The sequence below is a fragment of the Bos indicus x Bos taurus genome, chromosome 5, assembly GCF_003369695.1.
Source record: "Bos indicus x Bos taurus breed Angus x Brahman F1 hybrid chromosome 5, Bos_hybrid_MaternalHap_v2.0, whole genome shotgun sequence".
Classification (NCBI taxonomy): Eukaryota; Metazoa; Chordata; class Mammalia; order Artiodactyla; family Bovidae; genus Bos; species Bos indicus x Bos taurus.
The window spans coordinates 44,318,584-44,329,214 of NC_040080.1; the positions used below are offsets into that span (position 1 = coordinate 44,318,584).

The 10,631-nt window shown below is 60.8% G+C and overlaps 1 protein-coding gene across 5 annotated transcripts in view; it reads left to right on the forward strand.

Moving 5' to 3' along the window:
• The window catches only part of ELFN2 (extracellular leucine rich repeat and fibronectin type III domain containing 2), a 52,095-nt gene extending 42,167 nt beyond the window's left edge, over positions 1–9,928 (forward strand). For all 5 annotated transcript variants that reach the window (XM_027541719.1, XM_027541716.1, XM_027541720.1 and 2 more), the window contains one exon: positions 6,753–9,928. In XM_027541719.1, coding sequence (XP_027397520.1) covers positions 7,213–9,687 — 2,475 coding nt within the window. In that variant the 5' untranslated portion in view covers positions 6,753–7,212 and the 3' untranslated portion in view covers positions 9,688–9,928. The remainder of the gene's footprint in view (positions 1–6,752) is intronic.
• The last annotated feature ends 703 nt before the right edge of the window (positions 9,929–10,631 follow it).

A 10,631-nucleotide genomic window follows, 5' to 3' on the forward strand; every position in this document is an offset into this window, starting at 1 on the left:
TGAGATAATAGTTGAACAAATACCAGAAGGACCTCTGAGGAGGGCTCTTGGCCACAGTGGCTACAGATGGGCTGTGCCTGGCCAGTGGCAGGCTGGGACCAATGAGCAGACAGAGGTACAGCAGCTAGGTCTGGCTTTGTAATATAAAGAAACCTCTAACAGTCAGAGCTGTTCAAGAAGGGAGTCAGTAGCCTCAGATGGGTGCTGAGATCCCTGTCCCTGGAGGTGTTTAAGTCAGGGGAAGTCATATCTGTAGGGTTCCTGGGAAGTCTGGTAATTCTAAGAGCTCAGGCCAGTTCAAGTTCCTGGCTATGTGGTCTAGGGCAGATGATGGCACCTCTCTGAGCCTGTTTCCTCATCTGAGAGATAGGAGGCATCAGCAGGGCCATGAGGCTAAAGAGAAGGCTCAGCACATTTCCTGCACACCATGAACACCTCATCAGTAGTGGAACCCCTCCCCCTGATGGTTCAAGTCCTGACTCAGTGGTGTCAGGGACTCCAGGATCTCCTTCTGTCCCTCGTCCCTGTCCCTAGCCCTGATCTGTCACTCCACACATCATGTTCTGGCACCTACTAAATGTCTGACCCTGTTCCAGGCATGGAGGTTACAGTTTCGAACAAGGTAAAGCCTCCTTTGATTTTATGATGGGGGCGGGGAGGGAATGATTAGGAGCTAAATGGTGTCTGGTATTGTTGAGGGCTCTGAAGGGACCAGAGCAAGTGAATCATCTCAGATTTGGTATCAGGGAGGGCAAGGTTGAGGGGAGCAGTTGAGCAGAGACCTGAATGAAGTGAGGTAGTGGGTTGTGTGGATATTGGGGGAAGGGCATGCCAAGCAGAGAGAGTAGCATGTGCAAAGGCCCTGAGGTGGGCATGTGCCTGGGAATACTGGAGGAGCATAGGCCTGGAGGCCTGGACTAAGTACTTCCTGATGAATGGATATGTAGAATTCTCTCTTGGTTTATGGATGGTCCACTCTTACATGCTTTCCTGGTAGGGAGGGAGGTGTCTACTCAAGGGGCAGGAAACCCACAAGATGGCCTACATGTCCAGTCCCTGTGATGGACCCAGCTCTTTGGAGGAAGCTGGGGAAGGAGGGGGCCTTGGTGTTTCATCTGTTAGATGAAGCCAACAGCATCAACCATGCAGGGCTAATACGAGATTCAAGGAATGTGAAATATCAGATGCAGATGAGTCTGTTTAGCTGTGTCGCTCTTATGGGAAAGGGACTAAAGCCCGGAGAGGTTAATTAACGTACCCTTTGTCACACAGCACAGCATTCACTCTCAGGACCCTTTGCCTCCCACATCCATGCTTTTTATTTTCCTCTCTGTCCTGCAGCTGGGGCTCTTTGTACCTGAAATCCTGATGGTTCATTTACCAGACAGTAGTTCAGGGGCGAAGGTATAATTATCCCATTTCACAGGTGAGGAAGCAAGGCCCAGAGCAGCCTGCCCAAGGAGCCCTGGTGAGGTGGAGGCAGTGACAAGACTCAGTATCTAGTTCCCAGGGGGTGGCAGGCTTTGTCCTTGAGGGCAGAGCGGTGGCAGCCGACCTCTGGGACCCCTAGTTTGGTGCTATGCTTCCAGCAGAGGTGAGGTGGCCACCTGCCCCTCAAGTTCTGGCTGGACCCCAGGGGTCCTCGGTTCTCCTAATCCTGGGTAATGGCATTGACACGGACAGTGTCAGTGGCACCTCAGGGAGCCTTGGCCAGCCAGCTCAGGGAGAAGCCCGTGCCAGGGCTGATCAGCTGCTGCAAATGAGATTTCCCTGGCTAAGCCTCACGTCCCGCTCCTGGGAGGTCGAACACGCACGGCATCTCCCCCATCCACTCCCGGGACCCTACCAACATCCATGAGGGTGTGACGTTATGGGCAGGAGCTATGCATTCGCCAGGAGAGAGTGTGTCTGTCTCCACTGAGTCCTAGGGTTTTGTTGGGAGCCCTGGGGACTGGGAGACACTCACCTTGCCACACAGGTGGAAAAACTGTGGTCTGGAGAGGACCCAAGGTCTCGGAGTCAGCGGCCCCACCTCTTGCCTTCTGGCCTCTGCCCACCCCCATTCCCCACCCAAGCCGCCCTGAGCCTGGGGACACACAGGCCTTTACCCTGTTCATCCTCTCGCCCAGCCCAAGCAGGAGGAGTGGCCCAATGACTCCCTGACCCTCCCAGCCCCACAGCCTGGGGTGGAGAGGTCAAGGCTCCCCTCTGACTGGGGAGCTTGGTGGTCGGCCTGAAGTGAAAGGGTCTGGGGAGATGTGACCAAGGGCTTCAGGGAGCCTGAGTCCAGGGGAACCCTGATGGGCTTGTGAGGAAATAAGAAGAGCCTCATGAAGGATGGTAGCTAACATTCTCTGAGGCCACCTGCTCTGCACCAGGCAGCGTGCTTGCCCTGCAGCCCTGCAGGGAGGGATCGTTCAAACCCACTTCCCAGGCAGAGAAACTCTCCCGTGCCCGGTGTCCTGGGGCAGCTGGGGGGCGGGGCCCATGTCTGGGGAGTAAGCTCCCAGAGAGGATTTGAGGTTGGCGTATCAGGGTCTGTTACTGCAGCCCTGGGTCTTGAGCGGATCTGCTACCAGCCAGATGTGCCCTCCCCAGTCCTGGCCTCAGCTTCCCCTCTGACAGTGACTGGGGTTGAGCAGAGCCAGGATGCCTCTTCCCGGCTGCTCAGAGGCTCTAGGATCCTGAGTCCATGGAGGGGTCTTGAATCCTGGCCACTGGAGGAGGAGGGCACAAGATCCAATAGGGACGACCGACGGCTTGAGGGTGGGTGCTGAGCCCTGGAGAGAGGGGAGGGCCCTGCCCAGAGTGACTTGGATGTTCTGAGGCCGTGCCCAGCTCTGAACAAAGACCCCTGGCCCCTCTTCAATTCCTCTCAGACCCTCATGGGCTTGCCGACTCTTCGTTCTGTGCAGGGGTGTCCACGTGGGAGTGGACATCATGCAGTGTGTAGCCTGCTAGACTGGGGTCCCCAGGATCCCTCGATGGCATGCTGCCCCCCAATTTTGCCATGTTCCATCTCTGTGGTGGCAGGAGAGAGAGACCCTCGAAGAGATGCTGGTCTGCCCCCCTCTCTGGCCAGAGTTCACTCAATACCCCACACCTATGGGAGTGGGGTGAGGGTGGGACATTAGGGGAGGGGTCCAGGTCAGCTGGGAGCACTACTCTTTGCTGCACAAGCCCTGGCGCCCGGCCACTGGCCCACAGTTGGCTTCCCATGGTGGCCATACCCTCACAGGTTTTGCACCGGTTGCGTCCTGGGCAGTAAACACCTCTGCTTCCAACAGCCGCTTCCGGCCGCTCCCCACCCCCCTCCCAGGCTGGTCACAGACAGCATCTTGGTGGCTTCAGTGCTCATCTGTCTCCCTGGCCCCTGGGTGGGTGGGCGGAGTGGGCAGCTGGACTGTGTGCCCTCCCTCGAACCCCCCACATTTGTCATCACGCCGTGCTTCTCTGCCGATCGATTCCTCCGTCTCCCATGGTCCCTCTCCATTTATCTCTATTCCTCTGTCTCTCCCTGCTCAGCTGGCTCCAGATTCTGGCTTCTCCCTCCTCCTCAGCTCTCGCCTCTGGGCTGCAGCTCCTCACTTCCTCTCTCTCTCACCAGCCCCTGGCGTGTGGGGCAGGGTCGGGGGAGGCGGATAGGGCCCTGGTTCCTCCCACTAGTGTCTGGGCTGGGGCATCACTCCTGTGGGAGCAGGGGGAGGCCCGGCCCCCAGAACCGTCAGCCCGAGGCCTGACAGCACAGCAGCCGGCACACCCCTCCCCACACCTCGAGTGGATGTGCAGCCGGGCGGGGGGCCAAGTGCTGCTGTCAGCGCCTTAGCGGCCTTGCCGTCCCCCCTCCCTGGCTGCGTCAGGCCTCGACGGGTGGTGGGCAGGCAGCCCGGGGACAGGGACAGGCAGTTGACGCACATGGGACGATGGGACAGGGTAATGGGGAGCCTCCTCCCCACTCTGAGTCATGGGGGAGGGAGGGGGGAGCTGGACACCAGGAGGAGCAGGAGAGAGGGCGGGGTCACCTTGAGGGCCAAGGTGGGCAGAACTCAGAGGGGCTAGGCTAGGGGCACAGGTGCCACTGTACACCTTGGACTGTTTGGGAAGGGAGGAGGCAGGGCAGGGCTAGTGAGCCCCCAATCCCGCTCTGGCCCTCCCTCAAGCCTGGGCCCCTTTGCCTACTCCACTCCCCTCCCCTTTGCCTCTTCCCACACCCTCAGCTTGGCCTGGGATTTCCAAGAGTCTGGCCAGCTTTGCCTGCCTGCTAGCTGCTAGGTCTGCCTGAGTGGGTTCCGCTTTGAGCAACTCAGATCTGAGGGTGGGAGGTGGGGCCTGATGCGGCTAAAGTCGCGCATGTGCATACATACACATTCATGTGGGACACACATGCTTATTAACATGTCAGCATACAGGCAGGCGCCTGCCTGCGTTTCCATGAGATGCCCCACGTGCATCCCTTCCCACCCCTCCACTCACAGATAGCCCCTTCTTACTCTGCCGTTCACTCCTGTAGCTGGCCAGGCGGGCACATGACCCGTGCACACAGGCATGCGTGTGCACACGCTGGCCTGCACACACGTCTACTCATACACGCCAGCACAGCTGGTGCGCTGAGCCAGCGCACACCTGCACATCACCTGCATACAAATGCGGTCCCCAGACGTTCCCAGCCGGCAGAGGCACAGACGGAGGGTCCTCTGACAGGACAGACCTGGCAAGTCAGCCTCCTCCGGTTCAACCTCCCTGCCTGGCGGGGAGGGGCACTGAGGCCCCAGCGGGTAGGACTGGCCTGAGGCCCCCTGGGAGCCAGCTGCCACGTCAGAAGGGAGCCTAGGTCTCCTGACTCCAGCCCTGAGAATGTGCTTGGCAGAGCCAAGGACAAAAATGCTCTCTGCTGCCTGGGGACCCCATCTTGACCCGCAGCCTCGTGGTTACCTCCTCCCCTGCCCCCATCCGGCCTCAGCCTGAGCTGGCCCAGGGACCGGTAGGTGTGGGGGCAGGGAGGGGTGGGCGGTGCAGGGGGGGGCGTCGAGGAGGTGTGAGGCTGACCCCCTGTGGCAACCGTGATAATCACAGCCTCTGATGCTGCATCAGCCTTCCATCTGAGGGGACATCTGGATGCCCTGTTCACTTGCCACCTCAATGAAAACTGCCTGCCTGTGCTGCTCTGGGGACTTCTCTCCCTCTCCACTTCCCTTTCCTCAGTTCCAGCCCTCTGGGGCTCAGGGCTGTAAATTGGTTTTGCTTTTAACTGCAAAGGTTTCACACTTTTTCTTAAAGCGCTCTCTTGCCTGGAGTTTTTCGGGAGGAGGAGCGGGAGGCAGAGGTGGCCCTTGTGAACAGTCTTTGGCTTCCTTGATCCAAACATGGGTTTCTCTGGCTTAATCTTCATATCCCTGGCCAGTGCCCAGGACGGAGGGAGGGAGGGCCGAGTTGTTCCCGCAGCCAGGAAAGCACTGGGTGTGAGAGACTGATCTGGGTGACAGGCCGTGTCTGGCTTGCTAGGAGACCAGGACAAGTCCCCCCTAGATTGAAATTCACGAAATTGAGGGTCTGCAGGCCGAGAGCCCTGCACAGCCTCCCCTGACCCCCTGCAAGTCAAGCATGAGCAACATGGCTCACTTTACTTCTCCCCCTATCAGAGGCCCGGCAGGGGCCTGGTCCGCACTTTACAGATGTGGAGACTAGACTCAGAGACGGTGCAGTCCATCTAACTAATGGGGCAGGGTGGATGGGGCTCCAGGCCCGAATGCTGCTGGCTCAGGAGCCTTGATCCTGGCCGTGACCCAGGCTGCAGTATGTGACTCTGGGCAGGTCACTGCCCCTCTCTGAGCCTCTAACTCTCCAGCCACTGAGGAGATGCCTGGGCATTCCCGATGACTCTGACTTCTGCCTGAGGCACCCCTGTGGGATCAGGGTTGGGGGTGCCCCCTACTGGAAAGCACTTTGAGGAGGGGCTATTGGGAGTGTGTCTGGGTTCCCAGACTCACCCTCTCTTTCCTTCGGCTCTGCTTTTGCAGTAAGAAGAGCTCATCTCCTGCCCTCCCACTGCGGGAGACCCCAGCCGCTGTGCACCTCCTGCCTGGGGGGCTCACAACCATGTTGCTCTGCTCCCCCTCCCCCATGGAAGCTGAGACAAGGGAATTATTTTTGGAACAAGAGCAGTTACACAACAAATGAATTATTTATCTTTGGGCATGGAGGAGAGGAGGCATTTTGCTGGGCTCCTTAATTCTTTTCTGGATTGGAGGGTGGCTGCCTGGGTATGTGGCCATGTGTGTACAGGCCTGTTGTCGTACACAAGACTGTAGGTGTGCTTGTGAGTGTGTGTGTGTGGTTGTGCGCACCTGTCTATGTGAGCTTGCTATGCAGTTCTGATTCACATGGGGGCATGTGGGTCTTTGTGCCGGCAGGTGGACGAGTGTGGACGTGAGGATGCTGACGCGTGTATGTGTATCTGCCCCTGCCCTGTTAAGTCTCCAGTCTCCTTTCTTTGTCTACTGGCTTCAGACACTGTCCCCTCCCCCCTCCCTCTTGTTTCTTTGATCTCCTTCCTCCCAGGTCCTCTGGCCCCCTCCTCCCCCTCTTGCCCCCCTGCCACCTCCCTTCTTTTATGTAACAGGGACCCAGAGTGCTGCTGGCACAGGACGCCCTGGGAGGGGGTGGGAGTGGGGCTGGGGGCCTGTGCTGGAGCTTAGAGGGCTGCCCTGAGCCTTCACACTGATCTGTCACCCCCTCTCGGTGCTGCCTTTCAGGAACCAGGTGACAGACGCGCCTCTTCCTTCCTGTCCCCATCTTTCGTGCTCCCCTCTCAGAGTCCCAGTCTCCAGCCTCCTGTGGGAGTCGTCTGAAATTCTGAGCCCCGAGCCCCAGGAGGAAGAGGAAGAGGCAGAGGAAGTCAAGCCCCAAGAACCTGGGCATCTTCCTGGCAGGAAAGGAACACCTCGGGGAAGCAGGCTGTGGGGCCTGCAGCCCCCCTGGCCTTGGTCTGGCTCTGGTGCCCGGCGACTGTGGGTAGCACCCCAGAAGGCCCCCTGACAGTTGGCACTGGCCGTGCCCACCTCACCTGGGGCCCCCGAGCTGGGGGTCCCCCAAAAGATGGTGGCAGCCCCAGGGAGGACTGTGCTGCTGGCCCCAACCTCTGGCCACTAGGCCCCCTGGCGCCCCGGCCCCCCCACCCTGAGCCAGGCCTGAGAGGGGGCCGTGGCCGGAGCCATGCTGCGCCTGGGGCTGTGCGCGGCCGCGCTGCTGTGTGTGTGCCGGCCGGGAACCGTGCGCGCGGACTGCTGGCTCATCGAGGGCGACAAGGGGTACGTGTGGCTGGCCATCTGCAGCCAGAACCAGCCGCCCTACGAGACCATCCCACAGCACATCAACAGCACTGTGCATGACCTGCGGCTCAACGAGAACAAACTCAAGGCCGTGCTCTACTCCTCGCTTAACCGCTTCGGGAACCTCACCGACCTCAACCTCACCAAGAACGAGATCTCCTACATCGAGGACGGCGCATTCCTGGGCCAGTCGAGCCTGCAGGTGCTGCAGCTGGGCTACAACAAGCTCAGCAACCTGACCGAGGGCATGCTGCGGGGCATGGGCCGCCTGCAGTTCCTCTTCGTGCAGCACAACCTCATCGAGGTGGTGACGCCCGCCGCCTTCTCCGAGTGCCCGAGCCTCATCAGCATTGACCTGTCCTCCAACCGCCTCAGCCGTCTCGACGGCGCCACCTTCGCCAGCCTGGCCAGCCTCATGGTGTGCGAGCTGGCCGGCAACCCCTTCAACTGCGAGTGCGACCTCTTCGGCTTCCTGGCCTGGCTCGTGGTCTTCAACAATGTAACCAAGAACTATGACCGCCTGCAGTGCGAGTCGCCACGTGAGTTCGCTGGCTACCCGCTGCTGGTGCCCCGGCCCTACCACAGCCTCAACGCCATCACCGTGCTCCAGGCCAAGTGCCGAAATGGCTCGCTGCCCGCCCGGCCTGCAAGCCACCCCACGCCCTACTCCACCGACACCCAGAGGGAGCCTGACGAGAACTCAGGCTTCAGCCCCGACGAGATCCTGTCAGTGGAGCCGCCAGCCTCGTCCACCACGGACGCGTCAGCGGGGCCGGCCATCAAGCTGCACCAGGTCACCTTCACCTCGGCCACCCTGGTGGTCATCATCCCGCACCCGTACAGCAAGATGTACGTGCTGGTCCAGTACAACAACAGCTACTTCTCCGACGTCATGACCCTCAAGAACAAGAAGGAGATCGTGACACTGGACAAGCTGCGGGCGCACACCGAGTACACCTTCTGCGTGACCTCACTGCGAAACAGCCGCCGCTTCAATCACACCTGCCTGACCTTCACCACCAGGGACCCAGTGCCCGGCGACCTGGCACCCAGCACCTCCACCACCACCCACTACATCATGACCATCCTGGGCTGTCTCTTCGGCATGGTCATCGTGCTGGGAGCCGTCTACTACTGCCTGCGCAAGCGACGCATGCAGGAGGAGAAGCAGAAGTCGGTCAAGGTCAAGAAAACCATCCTGGAGATGCGCTATGGGGCGGACGTGGACGCCGGCTCCGTTGTCCACGCCACCCAGAAGCTGGGCGAGCCCCCTGTGCTGCCCGTGTCCCGAATGTCTTCCATCCCCTCCATGATCGGGGAGAAGCTGCCCACCACCTCCAAGGGGCTGGAGGCTGGGTTGGACACGCCAAAGGTGGCCACCAAGGGCAACTATATCGAGGTACGCACGGGCACGGGCAGCGAGGGCCTGGCGCGGCCGGAGGATGACCTCCCTGAGCTGGAGAACGGCCAGGGCTCGGCTGCTGAGATCTCCACCATCGCCAAGGAGGTGGACAAGGTCAACCAGATCATTAACAATTGCATCGATGCCCTCAAGCTGGACTCGGCCTCTTTCCTGGGGAGTGGCAGTGGTGGCGGGGACCCTGAGATGGCCTTCGAGTGCCAGTCCCTCCCTGCGGCCTCCACCACCTCCTCCACCGCTACCCCTGTTCCTGGCGTGCTGGAGCGGCCCAGCTTCCTCTCTCCCCCCTATAAGGAGGGCTCTCATCACCCGCTGCAGCGCCAGCTGAGCGCCGATGCCGCCGTGGCTCGTAAGACCTGCAGCGTCTCCTCCAGCGGCTCCATCAAGAGCGCCAAGGTCTTCAGCCTGGATGTGCCGGATCATCCGGCCACTCCGGGGCTGGCCAAGGGCGACTCCAAGTACATCGAGAAGGGCAGCCCCCTCAACAGCCCGCTGGACCGGCTCCCATTGGTGCCGGCCAGCAGCAGCGGGAGTAGCGGTGGTGGTGGCGGCGCCGTCCACCACCTGGAGGTGAAGCCCGCCTACCACTGCAGCGAGCACCGGCACAGCTTCCCGGCCCTGTACTACGAGGAGGGCACCGACAGCCTGAGCCAGCGCGTGTCCTTCCTCAAGCCGCTGACCCGCACCAAGCGGGACTCCACCTACTCGCAGCTCTCCCCCAGACACTACTACTCAGGTTACTCCTCCAGCCCTGAGTACTCCTCCGAGAGCACGCACAAGATCTGGGAACGCTTCCGGCCCTACAAGAAGCACCACCGGGAGGAGGTGTACATGGCCGCCGGCCACGCCCTGCGTAAGAAGGTCCAGTTCGCCAAGGACGAGGACCTGCATGACATCCTCGATTACTGGAAGGGGGTCTCGGCCCAGCAGAAGCTGTGACCCTCTCCCCACCCCCGACCCTGGTGAGGTTGGAGGGGGAGGGCCAGGGGCACGCGGGGAAGGGCCGGGGCGGCCGGGCGGGGCGCGCTGGGGGCCGAGGAGTGGACGCACACGCACACCCGCACGCACGCACCCACGCACACACGTGACCACCACCTGACTGTGAACAACCACCACCCGACAATAACGGACAGGAAAACAAAGACATGTTCTCCTTAAAGTTTACACACTGATACCGAAACCAGTCGTCTTTACTGTGCTGCCCAGGGACTCTGCTGGGGTGTGCGGGCTCGGTTGGGGGCGGAGGGGAGGGGGGAGGGGCAGACGAGGAAGCCAGAGGAGGGTGTGGGGTCTGGGGCTCTGGGACTAGGGACAGGTTTTGGGGTAAAGGAGCCTGGGGTGGAGATGGACCCAAGCTCCCCTGGGGCAGGGAGTGGGTCCCCCAAATGGGGGACAGGTTACTGGGAGACTTAGTAGCATATGGACATTGGGCATCGTTTTCTCCCTTTATGGATGGGGAGACCGAGGCCCAGAGGAAGGGCGTCACGTGGCAGGTGAGAGGCAGTCTCCCAGTTTCCCAGCCCAGTGTTGTCCCCCACTCCCCCAGTGGCTCTTCTGGGGCCCTCACCCTCTGTCCATTCGCTACCTGTTCCAGAGCTGTGGTCTCCTGGAGCTGAGGGTCAGGCAGGTGCTTTTCCTTTCTAGAAAGGCTCATGGCCACGCCCCCAGAGTATGGAACTCCTCATGGGCGGCTGTGGGGGGGTCTCTGCCCACTGATGCCAGCACCCAGGAGAAGTGGGAGGTCCTGGTCGTAGGGGAGGTGCAGGCATGGGACGGTCCACCAGCCCCCTTCAAGTGTCTTCCAAGTAGCCTGGGAGCTGTCGACGGGGTCTGAGGAGAGCGGCTGGGCCAGCGGCCTCCGCATCTCAGGTGCAGGCCTCTAC